The sequence below is a fragment of the Coregonus lavaretus genome (genome assembly GCF_964263955.1).
Source record: "Coregonus lavaretus genome assembly, chromosome: 16".
Taxonomy (NCBI): Eukaryota; Metazoa; Chordata; class Actinopteri; order Salmoniformes; family Salmonidae; genus Coregonus; species Coregonus lavaretus.
Window position 1 is genome coordinate 16,670,023 of NC_140003.1, and position 21,342 is coordinate 16,691,364.

Here is a 21,342-nt window from a genome sequence, read left to right on the forward strand (position 1 = left end):
CAACCCTGTTCAGTTACTGAGCTAATTATAAGACTAATGGCTCTGAATCCCCCAGGAAGGGGAGAGTCTCTGGCAGACTCAGGTTATTAGGACTCCTCAAACAAGCCTGTATTCAGAGCAGCTGGGTCTGGGTCTGGCCCTGGGCCTGCACGCTACGGCCTCCTACTGATCAGCACTCTCACAGGACCTAAATCAATAAAGATCTGAGGCTTTGAAGTGGTGATGATGCAGAAAATCTTTACTGTTCTAAATAGGAAATCTTTGATGATTTGGACATACTATACAGTGAGGGAAAAAAGTATTTGATCCCCTGCTGATTTTGTACGTTTGCCCACTGACAAAGAAATGATCAGTCTATAATTTTAATGGTAGGTTTATTTGAACAGTGAGAGACAGAATAACAACAAAAAAATCCAGAAAAACGAATGTCAAAAATGTTATAAATTGATTTGCATTTTAATGAGGGAAATAAGTATTTGCCCCTCTGCAAAACATGACTTAGTACTTGGTGGCAAAACCCTTGTTGGCAATCACAGAGGTCAGACGTTTCTTGTAGTTGGCCACCAGGTTTGCACACATCTCAGGAGGGATTTTGTTCTACTCCTCTTTGCAGATCTTCTCCAAGTCATTAAGGTTTCGAGGCTGACGTTTGGCAACTCGAACCTTCAGCTCCATCCACAGATTTTCTATGGGATTAAGGTCTGGAGACTGGCTACTCCAGGACCTTAATGTGCTTCTTCTTGACCCACTCCTTTGTTGCCTTGGCCGTGTGTTTTGGGTCATTGTCATGCTGGAATACCCATCCACGACCCATTTTCAATGCCCTGGCTGAGGGAAGGAGGTTCTCACCCATGATTTGACGGTACATGGCCCCGTCCATCGTCCCTTTGATGTGGTGAAGTTGTCCTTTCCCCTTAGCAGAAAAACACCCCCAAAATATAATGTTTCCACCTCCATGTTTGACGGTGGGGATGGTGTTCTTGGGATCATAGGCAGCATTCCTCCTCCTCCAAACACGGCGAGTTGAGTTGATGCCAAAGAGCTCCATTTTGGTCTCATCTGACCACAACACTCACCCAGTTCTCCTCTGAATCATTCAGATGTTCATTGGCAAATTTCAGACGGGCATGTATATGTGCTTTCTTGAGCAGGGGGACCTTGCGGGCGCTGCAGGATTTCAGTCCTTCACGGCGTAGTGTGTTACCAATTGTTTTCTTGGCGACTATGGTCCCAGCTGCCTTGAGATCATTGACAAGATCCTCCCGTGTAGTTCTGGGCTGATTACTCACCGTTCTCATGATCATTGCAACTCCACGAGGTGAGATCTTGCATGGAGCCCCAGGCCGAGGGAGATTGACAGTTCTTTTGTGTTCCATTTGCAAATAATCGCACCAACTGTTGTCACCTTCTCACCAAGCTGCTTGGCAATGGTCTTGTAGCCCATTCCAGCCTTGTGTAGGTCTACAATCTTGTCCCTGACATCCTTGGAGAGCTCTTTGGTCTTGGCCATGGTGGAGAGTTTGGAATCTGATTGATTGATTGCTTCTGTGGACAGGTGTCTTTTATACAGGTAACAAACTGAGATTAGGAGCACTCCCTTTAAGAGTGTGCTCCTAATCTCAGCTCATTACCTGTATAAAAGACACCTGGGAGCCAGAAATCTTTCTGATTGAGAGGGGGTCAAATACTTATTTCCCTCATTAAAATGCAAATCAATTTATAACATTTTTGACATGCGTTTTTCTGGATTATGTTGTTGTTATTCTCTCTCACTGTTCAAATAAACCTACCATTAAAATTATAGACTGATCATTTCTTTGTCAGTGGGCAAACGTACAAAATCAGCAGGGGATCAAATACTTTTTTCCCTCACTGTATCTCCTGTCCTTTGCATCACAGTTATTATACTAATTTCAATTAGAAAGCATGAATTATCTTAGAAAGTCTCTTAGAAAGTAGGAAATATACATGTTTCTCTCACATCTAGTGTGTGTTATACAGGAGGTATACATACTGTGTGTCTGAGGTGTGTTTACTAACCAACCCCCTGTGTTTCTAACCCTGTCCTCCAGCAGCCCAAACCCACCACCCTTCCATCATGGCAGTCCCCCCCAGTCCCCAGTAGCAGTAGCAACCTGCCTGCCTCCTACAGTAACGGACAGAGCAAGGTGGCCGCATGGCTCCAGGAGTCGGAGGAGATGGACAAGTGTACAGAGGGTAAGTACCCTCTTCCTCTCTTCCTTCCTCCCACCATCACTGCTGTGAAACATCCTTCTATTCTATCGGGATGATGAGAAGGATCCGCAATATATTTCCCTTTCCCTGCCAACATTGAAAGATTTACTGTATTATTCATATGATGGGCTATTCTCCTCATGCCCAGGTCTGGTGGATTTACAATAGCTCCTGATAGTAGCAACTAGGGTTGCAAAGGGAGGGTATATTACTGGAAACGTTCTAAGTTTACCAGTAAACTACCAAAATTTTTGAATCTTTCAAGGATTTTACAGTGGGGAAAAAAAGTATTTAGTCAGCCACCAATTGTGCAAGTTCTCCCACTTAAAAAGATGAGAGAGGCCTGTAATTGTTATCATAGGTACACGTCAACTATGACAGACAAATTGAGAAAATAAATTTCAGAAAATCACATTGTAGGATTTTTAATGAATTTATTTGCAAATTATGGTGGAAAATAAGTATTTGGTCACCTACAAACAAGCAAGATTTCTGGCTCTCACAGACCTGTAACTTCCTCTTTAAGAGGCTCCTCTGTCCTCCACTCGTTACCTGTATTAATGGCACCTGTTTGAACTTGTTATCAGTATAAAAGACACCTGTCCACAACCTCAAACAGTCACACTCCAAACTCCACTATGGCCAAGACCAAAGAGCTGTCAAAGGACACCAGAAACAAAATTGTAGACCTGCACCAGGCTGGGAAGACTGAATCTGCAATAGGTAAGCAGCTTGGTTTGAAGAAATCAACTGTGGGAGCAATTATTAGGAAATGGAAGACCTACAAGACCACTGATAATCTCCCTCGATCTGGGGCTCCACGCAAGATCTCACCCTGTGGGGTCAAAATGATCACAAGAACGGTGAGCAAAAATCCCAGAACCACACGGGGGGACCTAGTGAATGACCTGCAGAGAGCTGGGACCAAAGTAACAAAGCCTACCATCAGTAACACACTACGCCGCCAGGGACTCAAATCCTGCAGTGCCAGACGTGTCCCCCTGCTTAAGCCAGTACATGTCCAGGCCCGTCTGAAGTTTGCTAGAGTGCATTTGGATGATCCAGAAGAGGATTGGGAGAATGTCATATGGTCAGATGAAACCAAAATAGAACTTTTTGGTAAAAACTCAACTTGTCGTGTTTGGAGGACAAAGAATGCTGAGTTGCATCCAAAGAACACCATACCTACTGTGAAGCATGGGGGTGGAAACATCATGCTTTGGGGCTGTTTTTCTGCAAAAGGACCAGGACGACTGATCCGTGTAAAGGAAAGAATGAATGGGGCCATGTATCGTGAGATTTTGAGTGAAAACCTCCTTCCATCAGCAAGGGCATTGAAGATGAAACGTGGCTGGGTCTTTCAGCATGACAATGATCCCAAACACACCGCCCGGGCAACGAAGGAGTGGCTTCGTAAGAAGCATTTCAAGGTCCTGGAGTGGCCTAGCCAGTCTCCAGATCTCAACCCCATAGAAAATCTTTGGAGGGAGTTGAAAGTCTGTGTTGCCCAGCGACAGCCCCAAAACATCACTGCTCTAGAGGAGATCTGCATGGAGGAATGGGCCAAAATACCAGCAACAGTGTGTGAAAACCTTGTGAAGACTTACAGAAAAAGTTTGACCTGTGTCATTGCCAACAAAGGGTATATAACAAAGTATTGAGACACTTTTGTTATTGACCAAATACTTATTTTCCACCATAATTTGCAAATAAATTCATTAAAAATTCTACAATGTGATTTTCTGGATTTTTTTTGGTCATTTTGTCCGTCATAGTTGACGTGTACCTATGATGAAAATTACAGGCCTCTCTCATCTTTTTAAGTGGGAGAACTTGCACAATTGGTGGCTGACTAAATACTTTTTTCCCCACTGTATGTAATCTATCACAAGACATCTAGTGGCCCTTTTGGGTACTTTAGATTATCACAGGTGTCTGTAATTATCTCTGGCCCTCTCTCTGGCTTTATCACATGTAAAATATATGAAATACTATAAATAAATAGAATGTCAAAGCTGTAAAACATTATCATAAATATAAACCATCAACTTAGTGAATACCATTTTTGTTTAATATAAGGGTTTCAGCATAAAATATCCCTTTTTATTTTTACACTTTTATTTATTTGACTATGTCAATATGTTTGTTGTCAATGTTTTGACGTCAAACTGGTGGCAGTTGTGTAAAAAGTCAATAATTGGACGAGTTGCAGAAGTAATTGAAAATAATGCCATTGTTGATTAGATGCTTTTTTCATGAATTGGGCTATTTTCTCTTTAACCATATGGTCTATCGACTAGAAACTCGTGGACAATACTAATACTGTATATTAATAAATAACTAAAAAGTTATTCAAGTATAAATGACCAAAGTTACGATAGATTGCCATAGATTTTCTGTTAATTACCAAACCAAAATGACTGAAGATTCCGCTAACTTTGGTAAATTACCAGTAGCTTTGCAACCGTAGTAGCATCTGCCTGTCATATTATTCCACTTTGTTACTTAAACTAATAAGGATATTTGTTTTTCCATAATTGTTCTCTCATTTGTTAAACACCGCAGTGATGGAAAAACGATGAGTCACATTCACTTCATTGTGTCAGACGTGGCCTTCCAGTGTGTGACACATTACCTTGTGTTGCTTCTTCCCAGAGCTCGCCCGCTGCCAGTCCAGCCTGATCGAGCTGAGCAAGTTACTGCAGAGCCTGGAGATCTTACAGAGGACCCAGTCAGCGCCTAATTTCACTGACATGCAGGTAACACACACACACACACACACACACACACACACACACACACACACACACACACACACACACACACACACACAGCAAGAGTAGGGAGAGTTTAATCTCAGTACAGCAGTGTCTGAGTGTGGTTAGTGTCACTCTGTCTCTCTCCAAAGGGAGGAGGGGGGGGGGGGGGGGGGCTGTTACTCTAATGGATGGAGGTGTGTATCTCTGGGCCTCATGGTCAGGCTGTGTGAGGCCCAATCCGTTTCCAACACAGCCTTCATCTCTGCCACTGTACATCAACACAGTCTAATAGACTCATCATTCATTGTTGCGTTTGTTGCTTTCCAATCAATGTATAACAAATTGCATTTGATTAAGAGCATACATCAACATTTGAATGTTTGCCATTTGCTTTGAATCGTTTCATTTCATTAAGATAGTCATATTTCTTTAACTCAATTGTGTGGAGACAATCCCATCCTCCATTTCATAGCTAAAATGTGTGTGTGGGTTAACTGTCACTGCTGCTGTGTTATCTGGCATCATTGCTGCTTTCATAGTGATGATGCAACTTTTGCTTGTCTTATTAACCACCTCTCACATATTCTGATCCGTGTTTGTTATGCAGAGCAATTGTGTAGACATGTCAAAGAAAGACAAGCGCATGAACAGAAGATGGAGAACAAAAAGTGTCGGCAAAGATGCAAAATTGCAGCTTCAGGTACCTCTTATTTCTTAGATATCCAGTCTCTCTCTTTTTCTGTCTCACGCACACATAGTTCTCTGGAATTGTTTCTGGTTTAGTAGCCTCCATACAAAATGCCCCAGACATATTCAAGGCAGTTCTTCTGTGTCCGAACGCCCTCATTGTGCAGCTGTCTGCAGGAGGAAGCACAGGCACATCATTATGTTGAAGTTTTTTCTATGGTTGCGTCCCAAATGGCACCCTATACCCTATTTAGTGCACTACTACCCATAGGGCCCAAAAGTAGTGCACTATATAGGGAATAGGGTGCCATTTGGAGTGTATCCATGTAGCCCCACTGCATTATCGCCTACCGACATGGGTCATGCAATTATAGGTCAGGACACAGAGAACATGTTAGGCTATCTGCTCAGGATTCAATGTCCTTTTGTACTTATCATAATACAAAGCCTGAACCACATACCCTGTTTTGGGCTGTACAATTACTTTTTTCTTATTGAATAAATTCCCCCATTTACTTTTAACACTCTCTACTGCTTCAGGAAAAGGCTAGTCATGCTTTGGATTCATATTACGCTCCGTTTTTAAACTGTTCCAATGGCCCATTACAACAACGGACAGTTTAAAAGCCTTTTCCTTCATGATACTGAGTTCTTATCACTACGGGTGTGCTGGTAGATTATGTAGCCCAGAACCAACCGTTTCCTCACTAGTGGTCCTCTGGGATACGTAGTGTAAATGAATGAGTGAGTCATCAGTCCAGGAGAAACAAGGGCAAGGGTTTTTTCCTTGTTTTATGGTTTATTTATAGCTGAGGGTCATGAAAAGAACATTGGTTGGAACAACAATGCTGGCTCCAATGACTTGGCAGACTTGGTATGATTTATATAGTGATGTAAACAAACACACAAGTGTGAGTATCTATCTATTATTTACTATCAGTCTGTATGCTCAAATATTTAGCTGAAGAGACAACAGAAGGGTGTTATATAAGGAGCCAGAACTTGAGCTTAATCTGGACCCATTCAGTCCTTTCTATGTGTAGACACATAACTTGGCCTACATTCCCACCACCTACAGTGCCTTCAGAAAGTATTCATATCCGTTGACTTATTCCACATTTTGTTGTGTTACAGCCTGAATTCAAAATGGATTAAATCAATTTCTTTCTCACCCATCTGGCCTTGTGTTTTAGGTTATTGTCCTGCTGAAAGGTGAATTCGTCTCACAGTGTATGTTGGAAAGCAGACTCAACCAGGTTTTCCTCTGTGATTTTGCCTGTGCTTGTAGCTGTATTCCGTTTCTTTTTATCCTAAAAAACTCACCACTACCATGCTTGAAAATATGAAGAGTGGTACTCAGTGATGTGATGTGTTGTTGGATTTGCCCCAAACATTCAGGACAAAAAGTTAATTTCTTTGCCACATTTTTTGCAGTATTACTTTAGTGCCTTGTTGCAAACAGGATGCATGTTTTGGAATATTTTTTATTCTGTACAGGCTTCCTTCTTTTCACTCTGTTATTTAGGTTAATATTGTGGAGTAACTACAATGTTGTTGATCCATCCTCAGTTTTCTCATATCACAACCATTAAACTCTGTAACTGTTTTAAATATCACCATTGGCCTCTTGGTGAAATCCCTGAGCTGTTTCCTTCCTCTCTGGCCACTGAGTTAGGAAGGACGCCTGTATCTTTGTAGTGACAGGGTGTATTGATACACCATCCAATGCCTAATTAATAACTTCACCATGCTCAAGGGATATTCAACATCTGCTTTTTTTTCTGCCAATTGGTGCCTGTCTTTGTGAGGCATTGAAAAACTTCCCTGGTCTTTGTGGTTGAATCTGTGCTTGAAATTCACTACTCTATTGAGGGACCTTACAGATAATTATATGTGTGGGGTACAGAGATGGGGTAGCTATTCAAAAATCATGTTAACCATTATTTGTGAACACTGAATGAGTCAATGTAACTTATTATGTGACTTGTGAAGCACATTTTTACTCCTGAACTTATTTAGGGTAGAATAACAAAGGGGTTGAATACTTATTGACTCAAGACATTTCCACTTTGGCATTATGGGGTATTGTGCGTAGATCAGGGACACAAAATCTCAATTTATCACATTTTAATTCAGGCTGTAACACAACAAAATGTGGAAAAAGTAAAGAGGTCTGAAGGCACTGTAAGTTTTCCAGGTGGTACTTACAGTGCCCCACTCCCCTCCTCCCACTCAGGTCCCGTCTCTCCCTGTGAGTGCCAGTATGTCTCCAGTCCGCCTCCACTCCTCAAACCCCAACCTGAGTGCTGAGCTGGTGGACATCCAGACCCCTGCCTCTCGCCTGGCTCCTGACAACATAGAGTGTGGTGGCGACTACATCAAACTACAGGAGGACTTCTGCCTCATTGCGCAGAAAGGTACACACACATGCATATATAGTTGAAGTCTGAAGTTTACATACACTTAGGTTGGAGTCATTAAAACTTGTTTTTCAACCACTCCACAAATTTCTTGTTAACAAACTATAGTTTTGGCAAGTCGGTTAGGACATCTACTTTGTGCATGACACAAGTTATTTTTCCAACAATTGTTTACAGACAGATTATTTCACTTATAATTAATTCACTGTATCACAATTCCAGTGGGTCAGAAGTTTACATACACTAAGTTGACTGTGCCTTTAAACAGCTTGGAAAATTCCAGAAAATGATGTCATGGCTTTAGAAGCTACTGATAGGCTAATTGACATAATTTGAGTCAATTGGAGGTGTACCTGTGGATGTATTTCAAGGCCTACCTTCAAACTCAGTGCCTCTTTGCTTGACATCATGGGAAAATCTAAAGAAATCAGCCAAGACCTCAGAAAAAAAATTGTAGACCTCCACAAGTCTGGTTCATCCTTGGGAGCAATTTCCAAACGCCTGAAGGTATCACGTTCATCTGTACAAACAATAGTACGCAAGTATAAACACCATGGGACCACGCAGCCGTCATACCGCTCAGGAAGGAAACGCGTTCTGTCTCCTAGAGATTAACGTACTTTGGTGCGAAAAGTGCAACTCAATCCCAGAACAACAGCAAAGGACCTTGTGAAGATGCTGGAGGAAACAGGTACAAAAGTATCTATATCCATAGTAAAACGAGTCCTATATCGACATAACCTGACAGGCCGCTCAGCAAGGAAGAAGCCACTGCTCCATAACCACCATAAAAAAGCCAGACTACGGTTTGCAACTGCACATGGGGACAAAGAACGTACTTTTTGGAGAAATGTCCTCTGGTCTGATTAAACAAAAATAGAACTGTTTGGCCATAATGACCATCGTTATATTTGGAGGAAAAAGGGGGGTGCTTGCAAGCCGAAGAACACCATCCCAACCGTGAAGCACGGGGGTGGTAGCATCATGCTGTGGGGGTGCTTTGCTGCAGGAGGGACTGGTGCACTTCACAAAATAGATGGCATCATGAGGAAGGAAAATTATGTGGATATATTGAAGCAACATCTCAAGACATCAGTCAGGAAGTTAACGCTTGGTCACAAATGGGTCTTCCAAATGGACAATGACCCCAAGCATACTTCCAGAGTTGTGGAAAAATGGCTTAAGGACAACAAAGTCAAGTTATTGGACTGGCCATCACAAAGCCCTGACCTCAATCCTATAGAAAATGTGTGGGCAGAACTGAAAAAGTGTGTGCGAGCAAGGAGGCCTACAAACCTGACTCAGTTACACCAGCTCTGTCAGGAGGAATGGGCTAAAATTCACCCAACTTATTGTGGGAAGATTGTGGAAGGCTACCCGAAACGTTTGACCCAAGTTAAACAATTTAAAGGCAATGCTACCAAATACTAATTGAGTGTATATAAACTTCTGACCTACTGGGAATGTGATGAAATAAATAAAAGCTGAAATAAATCATTCTCTACTATTATTCTGACATTTCACATTCTTAAAATAAAGTGGTGATCCTAACTGACCTAAAACAGGGAATGTTTACTAGGATTAAATGTCAGGAATTGTGAAAAACTGAGTTTAAATGTATTTGGCTAAGGTGTATGTAAACTTCCGACTTCAACTGTACACAGACAGGCTGCTGCACTGATAATAGAAAGGTCATGTTAGACCAGCCTTTTTTTTTTTTTTTTACACCTTTATTTAACTAGGCAAGTCAGTTAAGAACCAATTCTTATTTACAATGACGGCCAAACCCGTACGACGCTGGGCCAATTGTGCGCCGCCCTTAAAGTATGGGTCGTGACCCAAAGTGGGTCGGGGACCTGTTAATGGTGGGTTGCGACGTGTCAGAGTAAATGTATAATTATTTCATGAATTACTCTAATTGATTTGGCCAAGTGCAACTGCGCTCTCTGTTTAGCAGCGGTGTCTGCTCAGTTTGGCAGCTGCGCGAGTGGGAGGGAGCTGCGCGAGTGGGAGGGAGATGTGCTTCGTTTTTTACCGGATATTTTTTCGTGAAAATCACTCCGCTACCCTCACGCTGCAGCGTTGTCGTCCAGCAGCAGACGATGTGCTGTCAGCCACTGGCTTGTCATTCCGACTCGCCGTCACTCACCGCTGTCATCGAATTGACTTAAGCTAGCAACAAGTTCTGACTGAGCTCAATAATCATAAAACGCAAATACAGCGATGAGTTTCTCTCTCTTGGTTTCATACAAACTTTGAGAAATAACTAGGAGCGCCCACAATGTGTTTTGTGCGGGGAAGTGCTTAGTAATAAGGCTCTCAAAACTAACAAATTAAAACAACACGTCCTGACCAAACATCCACAGCATGACGGTAAACTCAGGGACTTCTTTCAAAACAGGGCAGAATGCTTCAGGACAGTGGAAGAGTACGTCACCTAGCAAGGCATTGTTGTCATTTTATTACAGGTGTTGATAAGCAGAAATAAGGGAGTACTATCTCTCATAGTAGTCGATGTGAGTTTCTCTTTCAAACAATCACCTTGTATACAGCTAATAGCTAGCTAACGTTAACGTTAGCCAAAGCAAGCTAGCTAGCTACTGATAGTGCAACCCTAAGTAACTAACAGTACAGATGAACAATTATCAGCCTATTGTACATTTTACTGTAGACATTATTGTTGGAAGCAAGTCTAGGTTGGAACTGTTGCTGTTAAATTACAAGTAATCATTTTTATTCTGAACTGGAATAAACTGATTGAAGCAAGATACTTTTTGGGGCAAACACAGTTCTGGTTGCTCATCTACAGCAGGAAGTGGTCTCCTGCCTGACTGAGAACGCAGTAGATGTTCCGATCCAGTTTGGCACCACATACCTATGCGAGTCAGGTTTTTTTTAAACGGTGGCGTACTTAAACAACAAGTACAGAAACAGGCTCAATGCTGCATATGACCTCAGGGTTGCACTGTCAAAAACAAAGCCCAGAATAGACCTGCTTGTTGAAACTTCAACCAGCCTCCTCACACCTCTCATTAGGATTGTGTGTGTGTGTGTTTTGTTTGTTTGTTTTCTGGTCTACATCTGTGTGATGTGATCAGTTTATTCCAGTTCATAATAACAATTATGTATTGTATTTTAACAGTCACAGTTCCAACCTATACTTTTTTTCAACAATCATTTCTACAGTAAGGTGTACAGTAGGCCTGACCATTTTTCATCTGTACTGTTACTTAAGGTTGCACTATCAAAAACTGAGCCTGTGTGTGTGTCTTCTGTTAGACATTTGTGTGATGTGATCAATCAGTTTATTCCTGTTCAGAATGAAAATGATTTTTTGTATTTTAACAGCAACAGTTCCAACCTAGATAGATATGTAAGAGTCTTTTTTATGGGGAACAATAAACATGAATAGCTATTCATATGGGTATTTAATTTCATTGTTATTAGTTTTTGTCTATATTGCATGGGCAGTATAAGGGCAAAATTATGTACCCATATTTATGTATAGTTGCATGTTTTCATAAGCTTGTGTCCCAGGAAAACACAGAATTTCTAATTTGGGTCCCAGGCTGAAAAAGTTTAAGAACCATTGTGTTAGACTATTGGAATAAATTTGACACCAACCAACATATTTATTTACACTTCACATGGCTTTACACTATCCATACCACTAAAATATATATAGAACATTTTACTGAAGAGTTGTAACTAGAGGGTGTGTTTAAAACTGATTTCTGGTTCCTTTCTTTGCAGTCCACTCTCTGCTAAAGTCTGCGTTCAACACGGTGGCCATAGAGAAGGAGAAGATCAAAACGGTTCTGTCAGACCAGGATCAGTCATCAGGGCAGTCTGTCCAGCTCATCACCCTCAGGAAGTCTCTGTCACAGGTGAGACATGCAGGTGTTCTTTAAGAATTCTACAACAGTACCCAGAATTCCCCTGCACTGGGAACTGTCATTATAAATGGTTAATGTTGTTGTTTTTGTCAGAACTCACTGTATCACTTCAAATATTCAGTGCAGCACATAAAACATGGAATGTAATGGATGGAGAGATGAGGTGGTATGGCTTTCATCGTTTGTTTTACTAGACACACAGCTTAAGTTTGTTTTCTGTTTCTTTGAAAATGGATCCATATATTGTCACACAGTGAGACTAAGCTAATGACTCATCAGGGAAAACTGAGCAGCAATTGCTGATTCATTGCAGTCACTTTCATCTCTTTCTGAGAAGTGAAACGTGAAGATGAGAAAGAGGACAACTTAGTTAACAAACTGCTGTTATCTATTTTCAATATAATTGGAAAGTAATATTAACTGCGTCTCATTTCGGTGGGAAGTCCATTAAGTTGACTCCTTAGGGTTGCCAATGATTTCATTGGAGTGCACTCTGTGTTGACGGTTGACATGATGTCAAATTATTTTAGAGAAATGTGTCAACCGGTTTATCTACTGTTTTGGTTCTTAATTGGGAGTTATCGTAATAGTGCAGGTCAAGGGTATCAGCCCATGGCATGTAGTGTGTAGCATAGTGTGCGGGTGCCTGCGAGAGAGTCATGGTATGGCTACAGAGAGGGTTGTCGTGATGTCAACTCAACATGCCCTTTACTGCAGCTAAGGGTGGTCTGGGTAGCTGATTTACATTTATATTTTAGTCATTTAGCAGACGCTCTTATCCAGAGCGACTTACAGTTAGTGAGTGCATACATTTTCATACTGGCCCCCCGTGGGAAACGAACCCACAACCCTGGCGTTACTCCCGAGTGGCGCAGTGGTCTAAGGCAGTGCTAGCTGTGCCACTAGATATCCTGGTTCGAATCCAGGCTCTGTCGTAGCCGGCCGCGACCGGGAGACCCATGGGGCGGCGCACAATTGGCCCAGCGTCGTCCAGGGTAGGGGAGGGAATGGCCGGCAGGGATGCAGGGATGTAGCTCAGTTGGTGGAGCATGGCGTTTGCAACGCCAGGGTTGTGGGTTTGATTCCCACGGGGGGCCAGTATGAAAAAATTAAAAAATACAAATACAAAAAAATACAAAACATAATGTATGCACTCACCAACTGTAAGTCGCTCTGGATAAGAGTGTCTGCTAAATGACTAAAATGTAAATGTAAAAATGTAAATGTACAAAATTTTTGCAAGCGCCACGCTCTACCAACTGAGCTACAGGGGACTTGATGCAATATACTCTCCTTAGAGACCTGTTAGGTAGGTTTGATTTGAGTACTATTACAGTACAGCTCATTACTGCAGCAGTAAAATCTGTCTAACTATAGGCGACATTATAACTGTATCTCATTGTCACAAAATATGTCCATAGTGTGTCAGTACATACATTATAATGTGTAAATGAATGTAGAGCTGCACGACATAGATCCAGTTTGAACTCTTTATCTGTTTAGTTCTCCATTCCACTCTGCATTCTCTCATCTAGCTGACAGATTAGTGATTGATCATTATTTATTTCAGGCCCTGTCCCAAAACGCTGAGCTTAAAACCCGACTGGGCCGCATCCATTCTGAGTCGGTCCTGTCTGAACAAACAGTCAGTGTGAACATCATCCCCAGTCCTGACGAGGTAGCTACATCTTCAACTGGATCAACTTGTCTAATGTTTTTATGTTCCCCAAAACCAATGTCCCTGCCTTGCAGAAAACTTGCCATTGCAGTGCTGAATGTGCTTATAGCAGCCAACCGGTGGCTGCCAGGTGAGGTCAGGGAGACTAGTGATCTTGTGTGCTGTTTTCCCCTCTGTGGTGATACACATGCATTATAGAGCTGGCCAGGTAGCCTTAGTTAACTGGAAAACATTGTGTAATCTCTGCTTACTGCATTTGCCAATTACAGTATTGATTCCTGTCCTTAAAGAAGGATGGTGCTTCCAGTATATCTTGGCAGGTGAGCTTACTGATCATTAAGTTATGCTGACCCTGACGTCAAGGTAAATGGGAAAACGACTAATCAGAAAACAATGTGACCTCAGTCCTTTCAGGAATATAGGAAGACTAAAGACCCCATTACTAACTGCAGTTCTATGTCATTTCACCCACTAAAGTCACTATTAAAATAAGTTAATTGTGTTTCCTTACAGGCTGGTGAGCAGATGGGAATCCCTCTGACTCAACAGACGTCCAATGAGAGCAGGCTGTCCATGTCAGAGTCTGTGTCGGAGTTCTTTGACGCCCAGGAAGTGCTTCTGTCTGCCAGCTCGTCGGAGAACGAGGTAAGAGTGGGGCTGGGGCGTTGAGAGAGGGGTGGCAGTAGGACCATGGGGAGCAGATTGAAGAGGAAGGGGGAGGATGAAACATGTCAAAGAGCTGGGAGCTCAGATAAAGCATGGCCGATGGCCGAGTGGAGCTGGAGTTAGTCAGCGATTAATGAGAAGAGTGTGAGGGACAGAGATAACACAACGGAAAGTCAAACAAAGCCACACTGGAGGGGGATCTCCAGTCTCCATTCTATTATCCTGCTGCTTAAATCCTTCAACTGGATCCAGCCATGTCCTAAAGCACAGCAGCATTTCTCATGCCACTGTCCCCTGTGATTTCCCACCAACTCCAGGTTTTCAATGATAAGCCCTTCTTTATAGATTTGACATGGTTCATCCTCCAGACTGATGGTTTGTGTCCGTTCCTAAGCCACAGAGATGGCCTTTCTCACTCACTGCCATGACAGGCCCATTGCCATGAATACCAAGCACCAGTCAATATGGCCCCATAAAAGCCAGCAGGCCTGGCTAGCTGCTCCCCAGGTATGCAAACCAGGTGCTGCTAGCTAGAGTCCCACTGAAGGATTACTCACCAAGGATATCCCATCACTAGTCTAGGGCCAAATCCTCTGCCTCAGGTGCCAGGCCCCATTCAAACCAGCAGAGTGCTGTTGGCCAAAAAAGCTCTTCCAGCAGCCGACTGTACTGCAATAGAGGCCATTACTGCCATCAGCCACAATCTGCTGTTCACTGGCACAGTCAATGAGTTCATTGTATGTTACTATATATAAAGTGCATGGAAATGCTGCAGTGTCTCATCTTGTGATTACTGCAGAGCGAGAGAGAGAAAGCCAGCGCTGACTGCAGTTTGCTAGCCACTGGCAAACTGTAGCGTGTATCCGTGTCTCTGTGTGTGTGTGTGTGTGTGTGTGTGTGTGTGTGTGTGTTATTGACTAGGCTCTCTGAGTGTGTGTACTGTACTGACTCAGTGGCTCTTTTGTCCCCCGCTCCCTCTAGGCCTCAGACGATGAGTCATACGTCAGCGACGTGAGCGATAACATTTCAGAGGACAATGCCAGTGTGACCGATAACGTCTCCAGACAAAGTAGGTTCCCCTCTCCGCGGCAGCCTCTCCTTCCATTAGAGCAGGGGGGCTAATGTAATAGAGGTGGTGGTGAACCCCCTGCCCCCACCACCTCCTCCCCCCTCTCCCACTGCAATGGCCAGGTCATTTATCAGTGAGGCAGGGATTGACCTTGCAGGGCTCACAGTGTGCCAAGAGCGGCACTCAGGGTTTATGAAAGCTATCAGTGTAAAGTGAAGGAGGGCCTCCCTCTCCTCTGCACAGGCAGACTCTATCTTCTATTCTATTCATTCATCCTTTGACTAGGTTTCAGTCATGAACTACCTGTGGCTATTATATGCAAGGACTAGGATTTGACGAAACCTGGTTCTGACAGTTGAGTCCTTGAGGGTGCTCCATGACAGTACTGTACTTTCCTATCTTTTCAGTGCCGAACGGAGACCTGGCTGGAAGTGCCTTCCGTAACGGGCGGCGCCCGTGCCTCCCCGCCCCCTCGCCGGACTGCAGCAACATCAACCTGTGGAACATCCTGAGGAACAACATAGGGAAGGACCTGTCCAAGGTGTCCATGCCCGTGGAGCTCAACGAGCCCCTCAATACCCTGCAGCACATGTGTGAGGAGCTGGAGTACACTGAGCTATTGGACAGGGCTGCCGATACGGAGGACCCCTACGAACGTATGGTACGGCCCAAACACTCACCCCTCTGAATACCAACGCATGGTACGGCCCAAAGGCTCGCCTCTCTGAGTACGAATGCGTTTTATGGCCCAAACACTCACCTCTCTGAGTCCTATAACTTTATGGATACATGTAGAAAAGCCACAAGTATAACTCTGCATTCTCTACCACCACAAGGTATGACCTAATCGTACATTACTCTAACTCTTAGTGATGATGTGACCCACTCAACCAGCTAACAGACCCCAGAAGACATACCAGAGAGGCTCATTAGATGACGTAAAACCTCTTTAGATTAAGATGGTCATCAGCACAAGCAACCATATACATTCCCAGTCTCTACCATCACTAACCCATACTATGTGAGTACAGTCCATGGCATGTGCGCTGGCGTGGCATTGACAGTGCCATGCCCAAAGTAAACAGTCTGAACAACAGCCCTGGCCTCTTCCAGAGACAAAGCCCAGAGACAGCACGCTCTGATGCAGCTGTCGACCTTGTTCAATCTCACATCTGTCATTCTCCTGTCTTTGTTACCATAACAGGACGGTGTGTGAATACTAATGTTGCAAAAACGACTATAATTATATTTTAGTGGGAGGTTGTAAACCAGTATGTACCAGGGGTTTAACTAGTGTTTAGATGATTTTATCATGCAGTATTGTATGCCCAAATGATTAATTTGTAACTTTTATCAAACAAAGAATACTTCTGTTTCAGTGTAACGCCACTGGCAGTATTGATGGAAAGCGTTGTGTATGTTTTAAGTTGTTAGCGTTGATTGTGTTGCCGTTTCTCTGCTACAGGCCATTATGGCAGCGTTCGTCATCTCAGGATACTCCTCCACGTACTACAGAGCGGGAAGCAAGCCATTCAACCCTTTACTTGGAGAGACATATGAATGTATCCGCGAGGACAAGGGCATGTGTTTTATCGCTGAGCAGGTAGGTTCTCACGGGGGGGGCCAGTATGAAAAATTTATGCACTCACTAACTGTTAAGTCACTTTGGATAAGAGCGTCTGCTAAATGACTAAAATGTAAAAGTAAATGTTCTCACAACACGTTCATTACAGTGTTGCGCGGGCCATATATAGGAGTGCTGATCTGGGATCAGTTTAGCCTTTTACATTATAATGAACGGACAGGGGGGGACCTGATCCTAGATCAGCACTCCTGCTCTGAGATGCTTTATGAATACAGGCCTTGGACTATCAACCAATACCTTACCCTCATAAGTGGTCAATAAATGAATAAACACTGTAAATATCCCTCAAAAACAAGTCAAATGTAGTGTCTCTAGACCAGGGGTGTCAAAATTATTTTTGCCCCACGGGCCGCATTCGCTCTTCACCTAGATCCGGAGGGACGCACTTAAAATGTGTTATATTTCCTCGCTGTCCCCCAAAAATAATAGTCCCATATCCATCACTTTTTGAATTTTCGGTTCTCCCTGACTGTCAAGCATTCGTTTCGATGACTGTTAGCAAGCTGGACAGAGTGAGGAGACTATAAATATAGGACATTATACATTTTACACAGTTTCTATTAGTTTTTTGTCATTTCAATATCAATTGAGAAAAATAATATTATGAAAAAATATATATACAGTGCATTCGGAAAGTATTCAGACCCCTTGACTTTTTCCACATTTTGTCACGTTACATCCTTATTCAAAAATGTATTAAATAGTTTTTTTCCCCTCACCAATCTACACACAATACCCCATAATGACAAAGCAAAAACAGGGTGTTAGACATTTTTGGAAATGTATTTAAACACAAAAAACGGAGATATGACATTTACATAAGTATTATGTACAAGGTGTCGAAAGCGTTCCACAGGGATGCTGGCCCATGTTGACTCCAATTATTCCCACAGTTGTGTCAAGTTGGCTGTATGTCCTTTGGGTGGTGGACCATTCTTGATACACACGGGAAACTGTTGGGCGTGAAACCCAGCAGCGTTGCAGTTCTTGACACAAACCGGTGCGCCTGGCACCTACCATACCCCGTTGAAAGGCACTTAAATATTTTGTCTTGCCCATTCACCTTCTGAATGGCACACATACACAATCCATGTCTCAATTGTCTCAAGGCTTAATAATCCTTCTTTAACCTGTCTCCTCCCCTTCATCTACACTGATTTGAAGTGGATTTAACAAATGACATCAACAGGGGATCATAGCTTTTAGCTGGATTCACCTGGTCAGTCTGTCATGGAAAGAGCAGGTGTCCTTAATGTTTTGTACACTAAGTGTATACAGTGAGGGAAAAAAGTATTTGATCCCCTGCTGATTTTGTACGTTTGCCCACTGACAAAGACATGATCAGTCTATAATTTTAATGGTAGGTTTATTTGAACAGTGAGAGACAGAATAACAACGACAAAATCCAGAAAAACGCATGTCAAAAATGTTATAAATTGAGTTGCATTTTAATGAGGGAAATAAGTATTTGACCCCCTCTCAATCAGAAAGATTTCTGGCTCCCAGTTGTCTTTTATACAGGTAATGAGATGAGATTAGGAGCATACTCTTAAAGGAAGTGCTCCTAATCTCAGCTTGTTACCTGTATAAAAGACACCTGTCCACAGAAGCAATCAATCAATCAGATTCCAAACTCTCCACCATGGCCAAGACCAAAGAGCTCTCCAAGGATGTCAGGGACAAGATTGTAGACCTACACAAGGCTGGAATGGGCTACAAGACCATCGCCAAGCAGCTTGGTGAGAAGGGGACAACAGTTGGTGCGATTATTCGCAAATGGAAGAAACACAAAAGAACTGTCAATCTCCCTCGGCCTGGGGCTCCATGCAAGATCTCACCTTGTGGAGTTGCAATGATCATGAGAACGGTGAGGAATCAGCCCAGAACTACACGGGAGGATCTTGTCAATGATCTCAAGGCAGCTGGGACCATAGTCACCAAGAAAACAATTGGTAATACACTACGCCGTGAAGGACTGAAATCCTTCAGCGCCTGCAAGGTCCCCCTGCTCAAGAAAGCACATATACAGGGCCGTCTGAAGTTTGCCAATGAACATCTGAATGATTCAGAGGAGAACTGGATGAAAGTGTTGGGGTCTGATGAGACCAAAATCGAGCTCTTTGGCATCAACTCAACTCGCCGTGTTTGGAGGAGGAGGAATGCTGCCTATGACCCCAAGAACACCATCCCCACCGTCAAACATGGAGGTGGAAACATTATGCTTTGGGGGTGTTTTTCTGCTAAGGGGACAGGACAACTTCACCGCATCAAAGGGCTAAGGGGCCATGCACCGTCAAATCATGGGTGAGAACCTCCTTCCCTCAGCCAGGGCATTGAAAATGGGTCGTGGATGGGTATTCCAGCATGACAATGACCCAAAACACACGGCCAAGGCAACAAAGGAGTGGCTCAAGAAGAAGCACATTAAGGTCCTGGAGTGACCTAGCCAGTCTCCAGACCTTAATCCCATAGAAAATCTGTGGAGGGAGCTGAAGGTTCGAGTTGCCAAACGTCAGCCTCGAAACCTTAATGACTTGGAGAAGATCTGCAAAGAGGAGTGGAACAAAATCCCTCCTGAGATGTGTGCAAACCTGGTGGCCAACTACAAGAAACGTCTGACCTCTGTGATTGCCAACAAGGGTTTTGCCACCAAGTACTAAGTCATGTTTTGCAGAGGGGTCAAATACTTATTTCCCTCATTAAAATGCTAATCAATTTATAACATTTTTGACATGTGTTTTTCTGGATTTTTTGTTGTTGTTATTCTGTCTCTCACTGTTCAAATAAACCTACCATTAAAATTATAGACTGATCATGTCTTTGTCAGTGGACAAAATCAGCAGGGGATCAAATACTTTTTTCCCTCACTGTATATTTGTTTTACTTAACACCCCCCCCCCCCCCCCCCCCCGCAAGCCGTATGTTTGACACCCCTGCTCTAGACCGACGGGTCGCCTCCCACAATGTACCAATGTTCCCTAGGTCTGGGATTTCCGAGACAAGGTCAAATGTGCCAGTTCTCTTCCATGCACTGGAGTCTGTAAGATCCATTTAATAGTAACATGAGCTGCAGGTTGCAGTATTGTATTGCACCGTGCTGCAGATTGATCCTGTCAGGTCTGGTGGCTTTCAGAGTGCTTAAAGAAAGACTGTGTGTCCCAGTCTGCTGACAGGGTCTTTGAAGGCTGTCGTTCTGCCCTCTTCTCTCTATGATGGTAACGCCTCTTTTTTTCCCTGGTCTGACTGAACCTAGTCTGCACTTAGCCTAAATGCTGGTGTCAGCTGTTACCGAGTACCCAGTCTGCATGATAGTCACAATATAATGACTCACCCTCTTGTATCTTGACCTAAAATAAATTCCTCTAAGAGGCAATAATCTAGCAGTATTGCCAATTATATGACGTTTGATTATCTCTTGAAGGTGAGCCACCATCCACCAATCTCAGCTTGTCACGCTGATTCCAACAAGTTCACCTTCTGGCAAGGTAGGTTATCTGTTGAATTACAGTGTCACACACATTGTGCACTTCCTCAATGAGGTCATGGTTTTCTTTTTGCATCAAGATGGTACCTTGACGGCTAATTCTGCCGATTTCTTCTCCAGATGTCAGATGGAAAAACAAATTCTGGGGGAAATCCATGGAAATCCTACCCATTGGCACAGTCAGTGTTATGCTTCCAAGGTAATCCAGCTTTGGCCCTTTCCTTCAGCTACAGATGCACACAAACACACTCACAAAGATGTTGTTTTGGGGTGGACCTTCTGGCGGGCCAAACCAAACATCTCCACGGGCCCAGTTTGGTCCCCACTGTCTACAGGAGGTACCTAGATAACTCCATAACAGTGACCTTACCTACTTAGAGCCATCAGGCCTCTGCCAGCCTCCCCTGCTACAGCCATCACTTCTCCATGTGGATAGGGCTCTATGCTGGGTCCTGGGAAGCTTGAAGGAGCTACTGTATGCCCTATTAAAGTGCCCCTGACTGGGTTAGGGAGGAGTGAGATGGGCTGTGCTCTATTTCCCATCCGGTGAGAAATGAATCAGACAGACAGAGGAGCAGGAAAGCGGGTGGGAGGGGTGCTGAATAAGCACAAAGATTATAGGACGTTGCAAGCGTCTCTGCCTCGACAGAAAATGAGATTGCACAGGTACCCACAAGCCCCTGCTGTTTTGTTTAATAGACTTCTAACGCTCTGTGTTTGGTGCGATTATGTTGCCCAGTAAGCATCTCAAAGACACAGACTGACTTAATAATCATTGTCTGTGATTACTGTAGATATCCTGA

At 43.3% G+C, this 21,342-nt stretch overlaps 1 protein-coding gene across 1 annotated transcript in view; it reads left to right on the forward strand.

Moving 5' to 3' along the window:
• Positions 1-21,342, forward strand: part of osbpl6 (oxysterol binding protein-like 6) — a 76,814-nt gene that overhangs the window by 51,365 nt on the left and 4,107 nt on the right. Inside the window, exons 7-18 of the mRNA XM_084179361.1 lie at positions 2,073-2,217; positions 4,891-4,994; positions 5,602-5,694; positions 7,918-8,098; positions 11,855-11,988; positions 13,568-13,675; positions 14,189-14,320; positions 15,323-15,410; positions 15,818-16,071; positions 16,876-17,013; positions 20,477-20,540; positions 20,660-20,738. Coding sequence (XP_084035487.1) covers positions 2,073-2,217; positions 4,891-4,994; positions 5,602-5,694; positions 7,918-8,098; positions 11,855-11,988; positions 13,568-13,675; positions 14,189-14,320; positions 15,323-15,410; positions 15,818-16,071; positions 16,876-17,013; positions 20,477-20,540; positions 20,660-20,738 — 1,520 coding nt within the window. The remainder of the gene's footprint in view (positions 1-2,072; positions 2,218-4,890; positions 4,995-5,601; positions 5,695-7,917; positions 8,099-11,854; positions 11,989-13,567; positions 13,676-14,188; positions 14,321-15,322; positions 15,411-15,817; positions 16,072-16,875; positions 17,014-20,476; positions 20,541-20,659; positions 20,739-21,342) is intronic.